The 21,784-nt window shown below is 42.1% G+C and overlaps 1 protein-coding gene and 1 long non-coding RNA gene across 2 annotated transcripts in view; one reads left to right on the top strand and one right to left on the bottom strand.

The window, feature by feature from the left end:
- The window catches only part of RAB21 (RAB21, member RAS oncogene family), a 36,912-nt gene extending 30,051 nt beyond the window's left edge, over positions 1 to 6,861 (bottom strand). The window contains exon 1 of the mRNA XM_001370391.5: positions 6,372 to 6,861. Coding sequence (XP_001370428.1) covers positions 6,372 to 6,539 — 168 coding nt within the window. The 5' untranslated portion in view covers positions 6,540 to 6,861. The remainder of the gene's footprint in view (positions 1 to 6,371) is intronic.
- Positions 6,862 to 6,865: 4 nt separating this feature from the next.
- Positions 6,866 to 16,917, top strand: LOC103105047 (uncharacterized). Its single transcript, XR_472352.3, has 4 exons — positions 6,866 to 7,293; positions 7,678 to 7,800; positions 12,862 to 15,999; positions 16,032 to 16,917. It is a non-coding gene; the product is annotated as an uncharacterized LOC103105047 (long non-coding RNA).
- The last annotated feature ends 4,867 nt before the right edge of the window (positions 16,918 to 21,784 follow it).

The following is a 21,784-nucleotide window of genomic DNA, read 5'->3' as shown; positions in this document are numbered from 1 at the left end:
AAAACCAGATTAGACACACTATGGAGAGAAAATCAATAGAACGTGGCCGCTGAATATGTTTTTATTTTCCTTTACCTTCTTTATTCAAAGCTAACTTTCAGATTTCTAGCCTGGCTGACTAGAAGAATGGGGAATACTATTAAAAGAAATGAAGTAGGGTAGCAGCTCAGTTTTGGAAAGATGAGTTTGACATTCTATAGGTGGCATCCAGATAAGGACTGATTTGGAAAAGATATGAAGTGTAATGGAAAGGATCCTGGATTTGAAGTAGGGAAAAAGAGGTCGGAATCCTAGCCCTAATTTACTAGTTGTATGACCCTTAACAAGTCATTTTACTTTTCCGACCTTCAGGTCCTTAATTTACAAAAGGAAGATAATACTTATTAATTACCTGGTGGTGTTACTGTGAGGAAAACAATTTGTATAATTTAAATTGCTAAATAGAAATGACTTGTACTAAAAGACAGAATTTGAAGCGTTTTGCATAGATGTCAGTGATCACTAAAGCTGGATAAAGTTGGAAAGGAAATTCTTTATTTTCTTTGCCTAGTTGGAGTTAAAACTTTGGTTACCACTAACTTAAGTACCCCATTAGACTGTGAAGACAGGATTAACTCTCCTTTGTCTACCTTTTGATTGAATCAACACAAGCTTGAACTAGGAGGAGGAGCTCCCAAACTACTTAGTGAATTCACACCCTAAGTAGTGCTAGGTGAGAAACCAGTAACATACTTGAAAAGCTCCACCCTTTTTTCTAACTCAAACAGCCAGACGCTTTTGAATTATTGAGTTCACACACTCAGAAATGTGTAAATCCAAAAGTGACAACTCAGAAACAAGTGAATCCTAGGAGAAGAGTAAAACAGCTTTAGAGGTGAGAAGTCAATCCCACAGACACTGCCCCGGGGCAGTGCTGGACAATTTGGAAACTGTAATTGGCCCTTGTGAAAAGGGGCAGGGACAGGAAACCATCATAAAAGCCACAAAATCCTTTGGCTGGGGCAGTCTGGTTAAGTTGAGTCTCATGGAGAGTGTCTCTTAGAGATAGTCTTCAAGGGAACTTCACTGGAGATTGCAGCATGGATCATAACTTCAACTCAGACTCTGACTCCTAGACTACTTCATTAGGTGAGTGAAAAGGCTGACTCCCTAGTTTCCTAAGAGACTAGCTTCCATCTTGGAGGAGGCCTGGTTACTCACTACCAGCCCTCCTGGCTGAGGACCAGTATAGATGATAAATGTATTTTCTCTAACCTCTTTCACATTTCTCTACTTTGTTTCCCCTCAATTTTGGTAAATAAACCTCTGACTTGAGATATAATTTCAGTGATCACGTTATTTCGTATAATTTAAGACCAACCATTAAATTTAACATTTACATAAGGAAGATAAAATGTAGAGAGAAGAGAGCCAAGAACTGGATCCAGGGTAGAGGGTAGGAAGAACCAGCAAAGACAAGCCAGAAATGCATTAGTCACTAAATAACTAAGATAGAAGGGTCAAGAAAGCCCATTAAAAATAAAAGGACTACAAAGGGAAGGAGTGATCAGTTTCAGATAAGGCAGAATGTTCAAAGAGATGGAAAAAGGCTTTCACATTTGGTAATTAAAACATTAATAACCTAGGGAAAGGTTCACTTATTTTGGCAAGTAGGAGGCAATTGACTTTTGAGAAATGGGAATCTTTTAACAAAGGTGGGAGGTCAGATTTCAAGAAGCTAAGAAAAAGTCAGGTTACTCTCTAAAAATCTGTTAAGGAAGAGTCCATGAAATAGTATTAGCAAGGCTAGCAGGTTAGAGGAAAAGGTTTTACTTTGGAGGAAGAATATTCTATTTTTGTTTTGCGCTCAGAGGAACTGTGAACATGGCTGTAGGAAAAGGTAAAGAGAAAAAATATCTAAAAAATATAAGGGAGGAGATCATTAATGAAGCAAGGGATCAGAGAAGATGGAAAGGAAAAAGATCAGATACAACTAGGAGCACAAGTAAATATTGGCTAGGAAGGAAATTTGTCTCCTAACACAAGCAAAGGAAGAATAAGTAGGTAAAGATATAAAGAAGTTTTGAAGATAGAAGGGAATTAATCAATGTTTATTAATATGTATAATTACATTCATAATTATATAACTACTTATTATGTGCCAGGCACTTTGCTAAGAGCTGGATATATAAAATGAGGCAAAATGATTAGTATGTGACACCCTCAAGAAGCCTACAACATGGAAGCTAGAAGAACTCAGTTGACTAATCTCCAATAGAGATAACTGATGAAATAAAAGCCAAATTTTTCTTCCTCATCCAGAGTTACATTTTCTGACTAGATCCTCAGAAGAACTCTGAGAGAAAGAACAGACATTTTGTAAATGAGGAAATTAGAGCTCAGAGAGGCGGGGACTCTAAAGTGGTTCAAAAATGTTAGTAGTGAACACATAAGTGGAAGCCAGGTGTAGGGGCTCCTAATCTAGGAAAAAGCCTAGAGGGAAGTAGGGCCATTCTCTTAATTCAGCCTTTACCAAGTTGTGAGAAAAGAAACCATTGACTCAGAGGAGAAAGACTGAACAGCTTTGAAGCTCATTAGCAAGAGGACTGACAGGTGGAGAAGGGAGCCCATTTTATACAAGTACTTCTTATATATTTTATGAATGCTACATTTGGTCAGAGACTTATATTGGTTTAATAGAGCTAGAGCAAAAGACTCAAAAGTGAAAATTAGACTGTTTAACAATACAGGATGTCTTAATATCTATCCATAAGAATCTATATAAGGGTATACAATTAAGTAGTTAAATTACCATGTCTGACTCATCTCTAAGGCTCTTCCTGCTTTATCAGTCTAGCCAGTATCTTCTTGGATACACAAATTCTCCACATAGATTTACTCATAGTTAAAATGTTCACCTTCAGCTTGCCAGTATAGTTAATTTTATGCCTCAAAGAATTCAAACAGATAATTTACAAAAATGAAATGACTACAGGAAACCAAATGATATCAATGATTACACTGATTGCACGAAGCCAACTCATATCCACTACCAACTGCATTTAATTTTTAATCCGATTCTAAAAAGTTTAGAAACAAGGCAAATTCTTTCAAATCCTTTAAAAGAAGATAGAGATTGTTTTCTAAGAGCTACAACACTCTCAAAGTATTAAACAATATTCCTCAAGTAAAAAGAAATATGCTTACAAAAGGAATTCAGTTATATGACTAGAGGGTCTTGTTTTAAGCAAGATCAGAGAAAACTTCCTCCTAAAATTACCCAAACTTCCTATATCTCCAATTTTCTACTTTATAAAACATGGATGTAAAGATGTCAGCTCTTTCTTTAATGTTAGTGGGATCTTTGATCTCAAGGGACGTGAGTATTATTTTCCAGAGTAAAAACTGTAACCCATTTTATCCTCCTAGCTACTACATCCATGTCATTCCATAGCACTCAGAAGCTGTATCTCATCATGTATGTATAATCAGGGAGGCCCAAGTTCAAACCCAGTTTCAGACAATAGCTATGTGACCCAAGTCACCTAACCTCCCTTAGCCTTTGTTTCCTCAGATGTAAAAAATAGCACCTATCTCCCAAGTTGTGAGGATCAAATGCAACAATATTTGTAAAGTGCTGGGTCTAGAGCAGGTGCTTAGTTAACTCATTCCTGCCTGCCTCCTTGCCTTCCAATAGAAAAGCAAAGGAAGGATTAAAAATCCAAATCTTCTAATTCCTAATGTAGTGTATCCAATCAAGGGTGTATCAATCTTATCCTCCATTTGCAAATTAGAAGTATACAAGTTTTAGTCTCTCCTTAGTCAAACTTATTACACAACCTCATTTAAAAAATCCAGGAGTTTTAGAGCATTTTCTGTATTTCACACTGGGATTTCCCTATGTTATGCTCCATTATACCATGGCATTTCATCTAACAATCAAATTTTACCATTAAAAACAGTGACATCTCTAGACTGCTGCTCTCTGAAGAGGATGAGGAGGTAGGGAAATAGGAAGTCTAAGCCAACCTCACCTAATATCATCGCCTAACAAAGTGTCCCAATATACTGTTCAAGTCGTGTGTATGTTAACATATAAATATTTTAATTATAAAAACATATATGTCTATATATTTGCCCAACTGATCTAAGCCCCAAAGTTCTCATGCAACAGGTAGCTTGCAAAATTCTGAAACGGGAGGAGTTTCACCAACATTAAAAATCATACTCGAAGCAGGAAGTCTCTAATTTCTCTCTGAATTCTCATATAGCCCAATGCTATCACTTGGTATATAGAAAAACATGATCACTATCTCTTGTCTGGTTAGTCTTTAGCGGATAGCAAATGCAACTAAAATCAAAGTGCCATTATTTTATGTTCAAAGATGGAAGCCAAATATTCAATATAAGTTAAACCTCAAAATTGTTATCTTCAATTTTTACCTCAGAAGAGCAAAAAAATTTTGTTTTAAGTGTTATGCAAACATAAGTTTACTTTATAAATAGGCCTGCTTAACTGGTTGAGTTTTTCCAGGCCTTGGCTTTTATTTATCTAACAGTTTAGTGACCTGTACACAAGATTACTATTGTTACACTGTTTAATATTAAAATGTCTTTTATACAATGTGACACTAGTTGCAAGAATATATGTATTACAGCTACCAAAAGTTCACTTTTTGCCCACTTCTTTTTTGCTCAAGTGTCATTAAAGCACTCCTACCTACCAGAATATTTCAATTACTATTGTATATTGGAGATTTCTGAATTTTTTAAATAAGCGCCAATCACTTTAGATAGAAATACAATCGAGACTTTGTATCCAGTGATACATGCATGTATATACACAGTAGGTACACAATTACTGAAGACCTAATATAACAGCTGTAGCATTTAAGATATTTAAAATATCTATCTAGTTTGTAAATCATCTTCCATAATTTCTCATTTTATTCTGAAACTGGATCTCTATTTGAACATGAAAATGTGATTAAAATAATTTCTTTACTAGCCAAAAAATTTTGTTTGCTCTTGTATTATTCTCATATTTGACTATTTCTCACAAGATCTGCACATCTATACCAACTCCTCCATTTTACAGATGAAGAAACTGAGGCCTAGGAAGACTAAGTAAATTTGCCCAAATAATTTGGCAAGATTTGCACCAAGGTTTTGGATAGGTGGAGGGGAAAGGGAGAGATGAGAACTATATACTCTTATCCCCACTTTCCTACCAATGTTCATAATTAATAATTCAGTAAAAAAAGGCACTTGCACCATAGAGAGTAATTCCAGAAGAATACATAAAAGTTACAAAGCTAAGTATCTTTTATTTTAAAGAGCAAGTGAATTAAGTTTCTCTCAGCTGATTTCAAAGAGAAGAGCAGCATAAGCCAAAAGGCAGACACAGGCAGCAAATAGAACTAGGCATAGCCTATCCTGTCCTTTCAAAAGCCTTCCAGGGACTAGAGTTCACCAATCAGAATATAATTCAAAGACCCGAGGAACAAAATGAAACTTGCTAAATATTTGGTCGTCCAGCCTCAAAAGTTGGCTGTCAGTTCCGCCCATTCAGGGCCCAACCCAAGTTCCTGATTTCCGAGGCCCAAGACACAGGCTACTCAAGCGCTGTCAAAGTATTGCTGCTGGCACGTTGTCTCATGACAGTATGTGCTCACTGAGGCCAGAGGCTGGCTCTCTCAGTATCACCCCCTATCCCCCAGTGCCAGGTACACAATATGTATGCCAAATAGGGAAGCTTTTTTTTTTTTTAACCCTTACCATGTGTCTTCTAATCAATAGCGTGTATTGATTCCAGGGAAAAAGATCGGTAAAGGCTGGGCAAGGGGGGTTAAGTGACTCGTCCAGGGTCACATAGCTAGGAAGTGCCTGAGACCAGATCTGAACCCAGGACCTCCCGTCTCTGGGCCTGGCTCTCTATCCACTGAGCCACCTAGCCCCCTTGGTCCCACCCTTCCCCAATGTAAGCTTAATAAATGGTTTTATCTATCTGGAATGAACATAATACATGCTTCATCTCCCCATCGGGCATATGATCAGCATCTAAAGCTCTACCTAGACACAATAATTGTTCTATCTGGCACCTAGTAAGCGATTAATAAATGTTCTCTGTCTATGTCATACAGAAAGTGCTGAAAGCCCAGTGGCACCCAGGAAGCGTTGAACACCGAGTGTACCCAAGCCTGGGTGCCAGTTTCAGCTTCCGGAAACTCGGGAGCTGCTCTATCAACTCTTGCTGCCCGCAGTCGCACAGGACCTGGGCGAAGGGCTAGGGTACCCGGCGGCGGCGGCCCGTCCCCGGGGCGCCAAGGTGACAGGCCGGCCTGCGGCAGCGCGGCCCCCGTCCGCCGCCCCGCCCCCCGGTCCGGGCTCACCTGCAGAGTGGTGATGTGCTTGTCGTTGAACTTGTTCTCGCAGTAGCGCAGCACCAACGACGTCTTCCCCACGCAGCCCTCGCCCAGCAACACCACCTTGAACGAGTAGGCTCGGCCGCCGCTCGCCCCGGCCCCGCCGCCGCCACCTCCTCCGGCCGCCGCCGCCATCCTGCCCGCCCGCCGCTTCCCCTCAGAGTCTAGCCAAGCTCCTCGCGCAGCGTTGCCTCGGCGGCGCCTTCACATCCGAGGCCCAGCCCCGCCGCCGCCAGTGACTCAGGCCCGGTCGCGCTGCCCGCAGCAACAACGACAGTGACAGCTACGTCGAAAGCTCCCCCGGCCCCTACCGGGCGGGCAGGAACCAGAACGCCAAGCCAAGGTCCGAGGAGGGACTGCGCTCCACGTCAGGGGCCAGGGGGGGAAGAACGAGCCCACTCCGACTGCTTCTAATGGCGTCTTCTTCCTTCTACGTCATGCGTAGCGCTCACGTGACGGGGCGGGGCGAGATGAGGCGAGGGCGCGAGCCCGGAAGAGCCGCGCCACCGCCCACTGGCGGATGGTGCGAAACTTCCCCGATGGCCACCTCCCCTTGTCGTGCTGGTGCCGGGTTGGCGCCGGACACCACGCCCCAAGCCCGAGCCTTTGCTCCAGCCCCCCTCCATTCACGGAATGCATCCCTCCTCACTGGGGCATTTTACCTACTGATATAACACATATCTACTTATATTTACTTGATAAAAATGCAATAAATCTTCTGGCAAACACATTAATTTTACATATAGTCAAAGCTCTCAATAAGTTAGCACTTATTAAAAATTTACTGTGGAGGGAGCTGGGTGGCTCAGAGGATTAAGAGCAAAGCTTGGAGACCAGAGGTCCTGGTTTCAAATGTGAACTCAAACACTTCCTAGCTGGATGACCCTGGGTAAGTCATTTAACCCCCATTGCCTAAGCCTTATGGCTCTTCTGCTTTGGAACCAATACTTAACATTAATTCCTAGACGGAAGGTAAGGAAAGAGATTATTGTGGAGGCAGCTAGGTGTCTTAGCGGATAGAGGCCTTTTCCCATTATATCACACCCTCCTTTGGAGGGTCAGAACTCGGGACCTTCAGCTAGCAAGCTTATAGCGCCGCCAGAGTCACTCGCCTTCGGATTGGGTTAAACTCCCACTTGAAGTGGGTTGTCTATTTTTAGCCTGAGACCAGTGAAGTAGGACCTTCCCTCAGGGAGAAAATTCTCCTAAGAATAGGTCAAAACCTGGGGTTTCTACCTCCAAACTAAATAAACTGGGGACTTCTAAATTCCAGGTTGACAAGGTCTTGAGTTCAAATTCAACCTCAGAGACTTCCTAGCTGAGTCACCTAAACCCAATTGCCTGTTTGTTGCTGCTCTTCCGGTCTTAGAATCAGTAGTCGATTCTACAGTGGAAGGTGAGGTTTATAATTTTTTTTAACCTATTATGTGCCAGATATTGTCCTAATCGCTGGCAGACCAAGAAAAGAAAAAAAAAAAACAGTCCTGCCCTTAAGGCAGTCTAATGAGTGAGACAACCAGCAGAACTTTGGATAACAAGCCACATACAGGATAAATCTAGGGTAGTCTCAAAGAAAAGGCACTAAGATTAAGGAGAACTTGGAAAGGCTTGTTAAAGATGGAATTAAAAAAAAATTTTTATTTTAATCCTTACTTTCCATCTTAGAATCAATACTGTGTATTGTTTCCAAGACAGAGGAGGGGTAAAGGCTAGGCAAATGGGAGTTAAATACCTTCTATCACATAACTAGGAAGGTTCTGCTTACTTCATTCATCATCACTTCATAAAAGTCTTCTCAGTTTGCTCTACAATAGTCCATTTTCTTATTTTGTCAACTTAAATTAGAAAGCAGGCAACCAATAAGAGCAAAACTTAGGATCTATAATCAGAGCCAGGAGCTGCAACTGGTGACCACACAACCAAATGCCAGGGATCCCCCAAAGGGCTGGGAATGGAGTTGTTGTAAGAGGATTAAAACTGAGGGGGAGAGGTACAGTTCTCAGAAGACCAGACTGAAGGTCCTCTGTGTGAACTTTAGATTACATCCACGCTACTTAGTCTAACAAAAATAGGAATGTCTACATCCATACTTAAGGATTAAGTATTTAGGAAGATGGCCTATGACAGACATGTGCTAGCAAATGACAAATCAGAAACAACTGACAGACCCCTGGGCTGTCCTAAGTCAAGCTTAAGCTACCATTGGTATATGTGAGACGCAGGAAAGTGATATAAAAACCTTCTATATATTTTGCATCACTTCCTCTCTTTCCACAGTGAGGTGGCTTTGGTGGCAGCTCGCTGAGTGTTTCAGCATCTTGGAGTGGTGTCAGCTATTGTCCGGTTTGGGCCGTGAGTTTTCCTTGATACTGTGACAGCGGAAATATGGGTTTCAAGACTGTGAATGACCCAAACTGTAAAGATAATTTTTAGCATCTTGATTTTATATCAAAAATAAGTGGTCGCCATGGGAAAAATTCCCAAATATGAAATACCCATGTCAGCTGGGTTTTATGGAGATTTTAGTTAATATAAATGAAGGAATTAAGGAAAGGGAAAGAGACAGAGTAAGAGGAAATAGTAGGAAAAGGCTAGGCCCTAGGCCAATGGCCTAGGCCTTTCTCTTTAAGAGAGAAACTAAGTCAGTCTTTAATCACTCACCACAAGATCTTTCCAAGCAAAACTCTAGTGTTCAGAGACCCAGCAGCCTCCTCTGACCCCTGACCTCCAATTCAGCTACCAAAGCTGAACTAAATCGAACTACCTTGAACTGGTTAAGACAGCTCCTTTTAAAGAGAAATTTCTCTTGTGTCACCTCCTCTAAATTTTCACGTCTACCAATCACAGTAGACACTTCCTAGGAGAGCCCATTCTTAGTTTTTAGTTCTCACCTTCTCTGGGTAGATTATATCTTCTGAGTACTTCACACCTCTTTGCTAAGCTTGCCCCTTGCAAGTTGCCTGACCTTTTAGTGATTAATTTGACCTTCATAGGTACTTAGCACCCTTTTGTATTAGATCTAAAAATAGACCTAGCTTAAGGTTTTGGCCTCACTATAAGTATGAGTAAAGTACCTTCATTGTTCACTAAGGAGTTTTACAACTTTATCTTCCCCTATAGTATGCCTAAGTATGGGTGGAGTAATGTAAAATTCCCAATACATTCCTGATCAAGTACCTCCATTGTTTAAAATAAGGAATAACCTTAACCATAACCTTAAGATAATGTTCCAAGGTAGAGTTTGAGAAATTTTAAGATTCACAATACTATACTGGGAGAAGCTGAGTAGCCTAGTTCAGGTGAGGCATTTTCACTGCGCTCTCTCTCGGAGTTTAGGCTGATTCTTTTTTCCTTTAACTTCCAAACACTATCCTCTTAGAAAAGTCTATAATCTTCTTCAAAGACCTTGTGGCGCAGGCCAGGCGGGAGAAATCCTATACCCTCTTGTCTCTCTTCTCCTTAATTCCTTCCCTCTATATTAATTAAAATCACCATAAATTTCCAAACTGACTTGGGTATTTTATTTGGGATTTTCTCTGGTGGCCAAATTAATTTAGATTAGGTCACAACCCTAAAATTATCCTTACATCTGAGGAAGTTTGGACATCCATAATTCTCACAAGGTAGACTGTTTTTCCCAACAATCAAAAGACTGTAGAAAAAGCTTGGTAATCCTGGGAGCCAAGAGTTGAGTATTTACAAAATAGTTCAATACTGAGATTTGTCAGCCTCAAGCAATTCACGGGTCTGGGAACCTGAGTAGGTCAGCCACAAGTCAGCCTCAGCAAGATCCTTGAAGGCTGGTTTCAACAACTTCTTATGGAGCAATAATATTTTAGTCCATACAAATACCATAATTAGTTTAATCATTTCCCCAATAGGTGGATACCTCTGAGAGCTGTTTCTATTGTTGGGTATACTTTATAATCTATCAGGAAGGGTTTCCTGATTAATCAATTGCAGGATATTTACACTTCTTTTATTGAACATTGCACATAGTTTTGCTATTTGAAATAGGCACAGAACTGTTGTCATAATTTTCATTTCTTTCATCTTAAATCTCGGTTCAGGAATGTAAAGATTAATTTTTAGTGTTTTGATTTAAAAATCTAAATAAGTGGTCACCATGGGAAATTCCCAAATATGAAAATACCCAAGTCATCTGGCGATTTATGGAGATTTTAATTAATAAAGAGAGAAGGAATTGAGGGAAGGAAAGAAAGAGAGAGAGAGAAAATTAATTTAAACTACTCTGGCTCAGGCTGAGCCAAGCAGTAATTAAAGGTCTAGGCCAAATTGGCCTCCCTGAGCCTAAGGGAGAGGGAATCAGTCTTATCACTCACCACAAGACCATCTCCAAGCAAGCTCCAGTCCTCCACTGAATCTCCTGAACTGAGTTCAGAATCTCACTCAGTTCAACTGAACTCAATTTCCTCCTGACTTTTTGCCCCTTCCTTTTAAAGAAATTTTCTCTTATGTAACCTCCTCTAAATTTTCACGTCTACCAATCACAGTAGATACTTTTCTTCCAGTCCTGCCCATTCCTAGTTCTCACCTTCTTTGGTTCTCACCTTCTCTGGTTAGATTATATCTTCTGAGTACTTCACTCCTCTTTGTTAAGCTTGCCTTTTGTAAGTTACTTGACCTTTTTAGGTACTAATTTAACCTTTATAGGTACTTAACACCTTTTTGTATTAGATCTAAAAATAGACCTATCTTAAGGTTCTAACTTTACTATAAGGTATGAGTTAGGGACTTTCATTGTTCAATCAGGAGTTTACAACTTTATCTTCCCCTAAGGCACTGTCTGAGTAGGGTGGAGTAATTTCCCAGTTCCCAATACATTCCTGATTCTTGTTAGACCAAGTATCTCCATTGTTACAATAAGGGAATAGCTAAGCCAAATCTTCTAAGGTACAGTCTGAGTAGTTTTTAAGATTCATAGGAATCCAAAACCCAGAAATTATTTTTCTATAGGAAAACATAATCCACTCTATGAAGATCTATATAAGAATAGGACTTTCCAAAATGATTTGCAATGAACATTTTATTTTGCTTCCAAGCTCAGATCTAATGCCACCTTCTCCTTTGTGAATCCTTTCCCAATTCCTCTCTAGCTTCCTACACCTATTTATACCCTCCTCTCCCTCCCCTTGATCTGTTCACTCACACTCAGCTTGAGGAACAGATAACTCTTAATGTTAACTCAATCAGATAATACAAAAGGAATAACAGGCAGGGAAGAATGGGAAAAGTAAAGTGGGGAAAGGGGTCCCTGTCTCTATCTAAACCCTTTCCCCTCCTTCCTAGAGTTTGGGGGGAACTCAGGCCTTGACAGCCTGAACCCCCTGAGAGAAAGTCAGGTTGATTCACCCCTGGGCAACAGAAGCTGAGGTAAAGTCTGCTCAGGTTTCTCTTCAGAAGTCCCTTCAGTTGGGAAATGTTGTAGGGAAGGATTTCCAGTCACCAGCAGGAAAAATGGGTAACCCTCAGGAGAAAATATTTTTCCCACCTTCTCTCTTCTGCTTCTCAAGACCAAGTGTAAAGATTAAAATTTGACTGTTATGATTAAAATTGTGGGAAACTGAGGCAGGTAGAAATTAGTTTCTCTCTGCAAGGAGTATTATATTTTTAGAGTTTTATTAAAGGTTGAGAATTTGAGAATATACAAGTAAGAGAAGCACGTGCTAGGTGGGCCGAGAGGCCCATTTAACCTCACCTACATCATGAAAGAGACATGTCTGCTTGGAAGCAAAAACAGGAAAGACCCCAGTAGCCTTTACAGCCAGGTTAAATACCCCATCTCGTTCTCAGCCCAGGTGAGGTTACAAGGCATTCTGGGAGCCAGAGCAAGGACTTCTGGGGTTTGGAGTCCAGAGTTCAAGTCTCCATTTTTACACAAGAGACCCTCACTGTTCTCTAAGCCAGAGTCTCCTCCTCCTTTAGAATCCACTCCTGGGCCCCCACCCCCATCAAGGAGATTAATTTCACATACTCTTCAGCCTGGAATTTTCTCTAGTGCCAGCCTCTATCACACCAGTAGATAGAGCACCAGATCTGGAGTCCTGAAGGTATTCAAATCTAGCTGCAGACACTTATTAGCTGTGTGACCCTGAGCAAATTGAACCCCACCCCCTATCAAACCACTTAACCCTGTTTGCCTCATTTTCCTTATCTGTAAAATGGTCTGAAGAAGGAAATGACAAACCACTGCAGGATCTTTGCCAATAAAACCCCAAAATGGTGTCACAGAGTTGTCGACTGTGTTTTTGGAACCCCAATTTTGCCCCAGTCCCTTGGGAACTGTCCTTAAAGGAAGTCCCAGACTGACCTGGTCTTAGACTGAACAATGGATCACCAAGCATCCATTAAGTATCCTGAATAGGAATGATGGTGGTAGTAGTCTCTTGGTAACCAAGAATGACGATTGTCTTTGTGCGTTTTCATCTATGGATAGATGAGTGTGGACACTTGTGTGTGAAAGAGATTTAAGTGGAAGAGTCGATGCAAAGAGACAGTCCCACTCTCTCGACGTTGGAAGCCTGGGTCCAATGGCATGAAAGGTCGTTACACCTGGAGACTTCCTCAGCTGCATTGGATGGCCATGTTGTCTTTTGTGCTCCAACATGCCCTAAGCACTCCACAGTGCTTTGCTGCATCGCCATCTCAGCCGTTGAACCTTCTCTTCCTTCTGTTCGGCCGAAGCAGTCTTCACATGCTGGGTGAGCAAAGCCCTGGTTCACCAGGGGTCGACGACCCGATGGCTACCCTCACAAGGTTTAGCCAGCCTGTCGAAGCCGTTGCCCGGGATGTGGCCGCTGCCACATGCTAGCAGCTACTGGGAGCCACAAGTGAGAGCTGGGTGTCAGGTGAGGGTCAGAGGCTGGAGAGCTGCCCTAGGAGGGCACAACAAGCCCTCCATACCAGAGATACTACCCCTCTCTGAACACCCTATCATAGGAATGATAGAAATACTCAAAACTCAATCACCTTTTTGTCTTAGAAGTTTCTCCCATTGTATCTTAGGTCACTCCCTAGTACCCTAGCCTCAGGCTATATTTCCCAGGCCTTCTGATAACCAGTCAGTATATGTTTTCTGTCCTTAATTTCCCAAAACATATATAAAACCCCCAAGTTCTATTGCTCATTGGAGAATCATCTTTGGCTGTGCATTCTCCCAGAGATTTTGTTCCCAATTTAGCTCTCTGTGGTATTTAGCATTTGACTCTGTGTGGCAACTGAATATTAAGAACTTATCCCTTATCCTGATTAAAGATTTGGTTTTTCTGACCATTTTTAGTGGTTCTGTGTTTTTCTGAGTTGACAGAGTCAAACAGGATTAAAAAAAAATGACTGAACAACAAAAAGTTAACACTTTGAATGAATAGAGAGCATTAGCCTTAGACTTGTTATTAGGGGAAATTTAAGGGGAAGAAACAAGAAGTAAACATCCAAATCTTTTTAGTTTATTAATAGGGAAATGGGATAGGAATGAGGGTAAAAAGGATGTCAACATGGAAATCTAGAAGTCCCCAGTTTATTTAGTTGGGAGGTAGAAACCCAGAAACCTTGTCACTGGAGAGTTTTCTCCCTGAGGGAAGGTCTTACTTCACCTGTCTCAGGCTAACAATGGACATCCTTGTAGTTTGGTTGGAAATGGCTAATCCCATCAGATGTTAAGTATCGCTTTTTGTCCCAATGGTTTCTCCCCTTAGTCCAAAGTCCTTTACCTAGGTGGCCCAGCCCTGGGCTGGATCTTTCCCTTTTGTGTCCATTGTAAAGCATCAGTCCCTCACTGTTATTCCTGTCTGGAACTAATTTTCCTTTCTTACCATTGTAATGTCAATCAACTGTTCCTCTCATCCTGAGCCCCTAAATTTCACCTGGAAAGATATTTAAACTTCCCACTTTAATGGCTCTTTGGAATTGTTATTCTCCTACGTTTGGCATTCCCAGGGGTCAGTGACCAGAGTGGCCAGAGTTCAATCCTCAGATTCTGTGCAGTGTGGCTTGAAGCCCTATGTTGAGGCCTACTAGCATTGAACCCCTTTTGCCCTTGATTAAAGAGTGATTTTAACCATTTAATAGTTCTGTGTTTTTTCCCAGTCGACAAGGAGAAGGGAAATTTCTAAATCTTATCCCCAAAACTAATAACTATCCTATTGGCAAAATTCCAAAGCTAAAGAAGTTAAGTCACACATCAATAGTATCTCACAAAGTTGAGTCCAAGATGGGCCAAAGTCCAAAAGGAAAGATAACAACTCCCAATGAAGTAGGTGAATCTTCCTTGTATTCTCCAGGCCAGCTGACCTGCAGTCTGGCTGAAGTAGTCCTTCTCCACAGCTGATGTCTTCCAAGGACCTGTGGTATCTTTTATAGTTGAAATTGTAGCTACCAGGCACCCTTACTTCTGCTCCAGAAGGAAAAACTGTTGTCCATTGGGACAAACCTCCCCCAACCTCCTTGCTTGGAATCTTGACCCAGAGCCCCATGTAATTCTGTGTCATATGTCTCTGTCAATCAAAATGCAGTCTTTTCTCTTCCTTAATACAGTCAAGACAGACATTCAGATATTACTACAAATATTTAGTAGCCATAGGACTCTGGATAAGTTTTATAACTGTTGGAAAGGAATCTCTCCTTTATGTTACTTTGTTTGATGTCATTAATCAGGCAAATTAAGGAACTATGGTTGGTTCCTGAGATATGTTAACTTGAAAATAACACAAAACTATCAAATAGTCAGAAAAAACAAGTCTTTAATCTGGAGAGGTATAAGTCCAGTATTTGATTCTTTACTCAGAGTCTGGCACCACAACTTTTACAGGGTTTACACCCTGGACTCTGGGGATGTTATCCCTGGGAGTGCCACCATGCGAGATGAGGACTTTGAGGAGAATGAATTGTTGCAGAAAGATGCCAGAAAATCCACACTACATCAAGAAGATCAAGAATGAACTTTGGATATGGTTGATTGAACTGAACTTTGATTGAACATTTATTGTAATTGTACACATTTATGCCAAAAGGGACTGCCCCTAATTTGGCTTTCTGTCAATGCGCCCAGCAAAACATTGGTTTTGCTTTCTTTTCTCTTCTATTTCCTCCCTCACTATTCTAATTTCTCTTAGAAAATTGAATATTGTGTATATCTATAGTTAGAAGTTTATTTAGAACTACAAAATGATTATGTTAAATGATCAATGGGGAGACTAGTCTCCCAATGATCATCAGGGGGGATTGTGAATCTTGAAATTTCTCAGACTTGTGAATGTTTTAAAAATTCCCCAGTGGGGAATTTTTTATTGGGACAATTATTGGAACTATTCCCCATTTTAAACAGTGAAGCTACTTAGATCTAAAATATGAGAACTCTACTTAGATCAGAAATGTGAAGACCTCTACTCCACCCGTACTTAAGACTGCTTTAGGGGAGAAAACTCCTTGCTGAACAATGAAAAATACTTACACCCATACTTAAGCCATGCCTATTTTTAGAATTAATTATGAACTTAAAAGGAGCAAAGAGGAAAAAACTTACACAGAGATTCTAACCTACTCAGGTGTGGATTACTAAAAGGATTAATCTACTCAGGTGTGGATTACTAAAAGAATTAATCTACTCAGGTGTGAATTCAGAATGGGCTGTCCTTTGGAAAACGTCTACTGTGATTGGTAGATGGAAGAACTTAGGGGAGGTAACATAGGAGAAAACCCGCTATATAAGAAAAAGGACAGACTGTTGAAAAAAAATCTCTTGAGATATACAGACTCTTGAGAGACAATCTCTAAAGAGGTCTTTCAAGGGAGGCTGACTCTGGCTGGAACTCCCTCTGGGGAGACTCTGTCCCCCTGAATCCTAGCTTGAACAGATCCTATGGTGAGTGATTAGGACTGACTGATCTTTTTGGGGGGGGCTTAGGCCTGGGTTGGCCAGGGCTGCCTGGGCCGGCCTATTCTTTTCTCATTTATTTCCTTTCTCTCTCTCTCTCTCTCTCTTTCTTTGATTTCTCATTGTATTATTAATTAAAATCTCTATAAAACCCAGTTGACTTGGGTATATTCATAATTGGGAATATTTCCCTGGCTACCACCTTGGATATTGATTTTAAAACAAGACACTGTAGTGAAAACATATTTCCTATGATCACAATATACTCACCCACTCTTATATCTACAACAATTTAAGTCTTCCACTATTTTAACTCACTACAGTTTACCACCTCAACCATTTTAACTCTTACAGTTTATGGTTCCAACTCTTTTAAATGCTACACTATATAATGAAGTAATGAAGGAGGAGTTGAGGTCTCTAAGTCCACCTCCTCTTTGGAAATATCCACTAGTGGGGACTGAAAGGGAAGGCCCAAAGGTCAAACTGTCAGGACAATCAGAAAGAGAGTATACCTTCATATATAAATGATGTTCCAGGCTCATTGAGGGTTGTTTACTTAAAAGGTCAATGAAAAATCCATTCTTTGTTAGCAGTACTTCTGAAAATAAACAATATTATTCTCAGGGAAATGGCCTCATGTTCTTTATTGGTTAAAATTCTGGGTACTCCATAGGGGAAGAATTATATTTCCCACTGAAGTGCCCGGTGAATCTTTTATACACTGGAGTGAACAGGACCTTCTGCAGTTGGGGTCATTATCCGTTCCTGGTATATTTCAGGGTGTGGTAACTTGCCTGCAGGGGTTCTAGGGGTGAGGGGGGGGACAGGGAAGGGGTATACAGGTTCGAGAGCTGCTTCTTCATTCCCCACTTCTTCTGCTGTACATGAAGAATCTTCCTCATGTGAACGTATAATCATAAGGGGATTCGGTAGGAGTCAGGGTTTGATAATGTTGGCGAAGGACCATTAGCTGGACAGTATTAATTCCATCCTTGACAAAGGCTACTAGGTGATTAAGAATGTATGGACCAAAGGTTAAAAGGAGAAGGAGGAGGATCAGGGGGCCTAATAATGTAGATATGAGGGTTGCCAGACAGAGAGAGCGGTGAAAGAGTTGTTTATACCACGATTCTTGTGACTCCCACTCCTTTTGGTGTTTGGCAAGTCCTTCTCAAAGTTTGAACATAGATTCCTTAACTAGCCCCGTATGATCAACATAAAAGCAACATTCCTCCTTTAAGGCCATACAGAGGCCCCCTTGCTGCAGAAATAGGAGGTCTAATCCTCACCTGTTTTGGAGTGCTACCTCCTACAGGGAAATAAGGGACTTTTCAAGGTGGGTGATAGAAGCCTCAATCCTAGTGAGATCTTCATTTACTGCTGCTCTAAGTGCAGAGAGACTCTGATGGTGTAGAGTGTGAATCTTAAAACTGCTCAGACTCTATTTCAGAAGATTTGATTAAGCTATTCCCCATTTTTTAACAATGGAGGTACTTGGTCAGGAATGTATTGAGAACTTTTAAAATTACTCCACCCTACTCAGTCAGTGCCTTAGGGGAAGATAAAGTTGTAAACTCTTGATTAAGCAATGAAAAGTCCCTAACTCATAGTGAAGCTAAAACCTTAAGCTAGGTCTATTTTTAGATCTAATACAAAAAAGTGTTAAGTACCTATAAAGGTTAAATTAGTACCTAAAAGGTCAAGTAACTTACAAAAGGCAAGCTTAACAAAAGAGGTGTGAAGTACTCAGTAGATTTAATCTAACCAGAGAAGGTGAGAACAAAAGAAGATGAGAACTAAGAATGGGCAGGCCTGGGGAAAAGTGTCTACTGTGATTGGTAGACGTGAAAATTTAGAGGAGGTGACATAAGAGAAATTTTCTTTAAAAGGCAGGGACTTATTGAGTTGAAGTAGTCTTTAAATTGGAAGTTAGTTAAAGTTGGAGTTCAGAGGTTTGGAGCTTGCTTGAAGATGATCTTGTGGTGAGTGATAAAAGACTGACTTTCTCTCCCTTAGGCTCAGGCCTAGGCCATTTGGCCTAGGCCCTTTCTACTATTTTCTCTTTCTCTCTCTCTCCTTCCCTTAATTCCTTCATTTGTATTAATTAAAATCTCCATAAAACCCAGTTGACTTGGGTATTTTCATATTTGGGAATTTTTCCCATGGCAATCACTTAATTTTAGATTTTAAATCAAGACACTAAAAATTATCTTTACAGTTTGGCCAAAACCTTTACAATTTTGGCAATTCACAGTCTTGGCAAACCATATTTTCATGGTTACAAGAGTGAGAGAGGTAATACCGGTCCCTACCCCAGGGAGGCCAAAGATGATGGCAAGGATGATGGCGGTTACTGGTTCTCTTCATGTTCTAGCAGAAGAACCTGACTGGGGTTCCCAAAATTTAAGGACATCATCCTCGGTGTGATAGAGGATGTGGGGCACAATGATAGTAAGGAGGCACATCTCGTGTGTCTGTTGTAAGTTGGTGAGGATGATACAAGGGGTGAGACCAGTAGTCGTGCATAACCACTGGGTTCCGGCAGGAGGGATAAGATATTTACTGGTCATCGCTGTAGTGTTGGACACAAATGTGAGACTGAGGGTGGGAAATATTCCCTATTCAGTGACCAGCACCTAAAACAGACTTCATGGTCAGGCCCAACTTCCTTTCGTTCCAATCACACTCGGGTGGGGACTCTTGCTGGGAGGCATTAAAACTTGAATTCAAGGTGATAGCATCATAGTAGGAGGGCTGGGTGTCAAGGCAGAACCAGCATGAGTTAGGAAGATTTGGTGAGGTCTGATTTAAGGAAGTATATGAAGCTTGCAAGAGGTACCACAAGGGGTGTGGTTCTCAGGGTTCAAGGATGGGGCCAAGGGGATAAGGTGTAGCCATGGGTAGTGGGGATGCATCTGCTGAGGAGCTGAGATTTTGTGTGGGCAGGGTAGGTTTGCTGGGGTTGGCAGGGAGTGTGGGGGGGGCGGGTTGCTGGGGTTGGCAGGGATTTTCGAGGGGGGTGTTCAGAATTGTGTTGGGGCCTATAGTAGGATGGGGGGGGGGGAGACAGGCAGTTCTTTCTTAATGAGGAACAGTCTACCTAGGTCAACTCCATCTCCATACAGCTGTATACCCCAGGTTCTTCCAAGAAGCCAGGGGTGGTCCTCAGGCTGTTGTGGTTTGAAGATCATATACTCACAAGGGGTCCCACCTTGATCATCTATGTAGAAGTGGTGTTTGCATCCTGGGAGGGCCCAGCTCATAGTTAGCCATGGGTCACTTGTGGCTGAGTTCCACCGGGAACACCCCTCGATCCTGCTTCCCCCAGTGACAAGCGTCTCACAGGCCCAGTAGGCACAGAAATAGGAGTTAGGATAATTACAATAGGATTTGCCTGGATAGAGGCAGGGAAAAAATAGAAGATCCCAACATCCCTGCAGGGTGTACCAGGATCTCGTTGGGCTCAGGGTCCCCATATCAGGTCTTAGGCATGGGCTTAGGGAGGGGGCTCCTGATGTAGTCTGGATGGAGAGGATAGATGACGAATTCCAGTTGAGCAGCATCCATTTCCATGGTTTATGGTGGTTCTGGAATGATCTTCCGTGGGGTTGATATGAAAGGCTGGTCTGGGTCAGGCCCAACATGATAACCAGGGTATGCAGCGGCATTGTTCATCACTGTCCTTAGTGATGTGCACCTTAAGCAGGCCAGTCTGGTGTTGGGTTACTTTCTACCTCTTTCTGATGGACAGCAAGGGCGGAGCAGCAGGATGGACGTGAGAATGATGGATCCAAGGTCCAATTCTGTCTACCTTAAGATCAGAGGAAGTCACAAAGAGAACAATATAGGGTCCTTTCCATCGAGGCTGGAGGTTCCCCTTCCTATGTCTTTTGACCCAAACCCAGTCCCCAGGGTGGAAGTCATAGGGAGTATGTGGTGCTGAAAAAGCTCCCTTAATTGTGGCCATATATCTTGGTGAAGGACTTCCAGTCCCAACAGCATAGACCTAAGGTGTCTCGGGATGCCAGATGTCAGAGGTCAGAGAGGTGGGAGGGTTAGGTAGGATTGGGGGGAGGGAGCTAAAAAGAATCTCATAGGGGGAAAGAGAATGTAGGCCAGAGGTGTTCTGGGCTCTGAAAAAGGCTAAAGGAAGGAGGGTCACCCAATCTATGCCAATCTTTAGGGCCAATTTCAATAAGGTCTCCTTGATTGTCCTATTCATTCTTTTTACCTGTCCAGAGCTCTGGGGATTATACTCACAATGTAATTTCTAATCTATTCCCAGGGCTGCCTTGACTGCCTGCATGATTTTACTCACAAATTCTGGTCCATTATCCAAACCAGTGGATGTGGGGAATCCAAATCAGGGGATGATTTCTTCCAGAAGCTTTTTGGCCACTGTCTGAGCTGTTTCAATTTTAGTTGGGAACACTTCAGGCCAGCCTGAAAAGATGTCAGTAAAAACAAGGAGATACCTGAATCCAAACTGCCCAGGCTTTACTTTGGTAAAGTCCACTTCCCAGGACTGACAGGGGAAATCTCCCTGTTGGCGGTGATCGATATGATTGCCAGGTTTGCCCAAGCACATTAACTGCCAGGCCTGACAATCCTCCATAAGGCGGGCCAGGAATTTCTGTCTCCTTAGGAAGTGCAGTTGTCCTTTTTGCAGGAGTTGGGATAGTTTTCTGTCCCCAAGAGGGGTAAGGTGGTGCAGGTGGGTGCTCAGCAGCTGCCCCAGAGTTTCAGGGAGAAGTGTATTGCCCTCCGGGTCTTTATACCAGAGACCATCCTCCTTCCCCTGCTGCTTTTGTATCCACGTGAGATCTGTCTCAGAGTACTGAGGATCTCTTTCAGGGGGAGGCAGAATCACCATGGGAAGGGTTAAAAGGGGGACATTGAGTGCTGCTTCTCGTGCTGCCTGGTCTGCTGCCCTGTTTCCTCAAGCCTCCAGAAATTCCCCCTTCTGGTGTCCAGGAATGTAAACCACCGACACCTTCTTTGGCAGACACATGGCCGATAGAAGGCTCTGGATTTCAGTCAAATGTTTAACCTCCTTCCCTCTGGCCATTAAGAACCCCCTTTCCCTGTAGATAGGCATGTGAACATGTAGGGTGGCAAAGGCATACCTGCTGTCGGTGTATACCATCAGGCGTTTCCCTTCTGCCTCTTCCAGGGCTTTCTGCAGAGTGATCAGTTCTGCCTTTTGAGCTGATGTACCTTTGGGAAGGGTGGCTGCTCAGATGAGGTTACCAGAAGTATTGACCACCACAGTGCTGGCCTTTCGTTGCCCATTTACAATGAAGCTGCTGCCATCCATAAACCATATGTGGTCTGCATTTGGGAGAGGCACGTTGGAGAGATCCGGATGGGTGGAGGTGGCAGTGGCTAGGATTTCTTTACAGTCATGGAGGGGCCCACCCGGTTCTGAGTCAGGCAGCAGGGTTGCAGGGTTCAGGGCTGAAGTCACTTGGAATGAGATTTGGGG

This window comes from Monodelphis domestica, chromosome 5 (assembly GCF_027887165.1).
Source record: "Monodelphis domestica isolate mMonDom1 chromosome 5, mMonDom1.pri, whole genome shotgun sequence".
Lineage (NCBI taxonomy): Eukaryota > Metazoa > Chordata > Mammalia > Didelphimorphia > Didelphidae > Monodelphis > Monodelphis domestica.
This window is presented reverse-complemented; position numbering and strand designations above follow the sequence as displayed.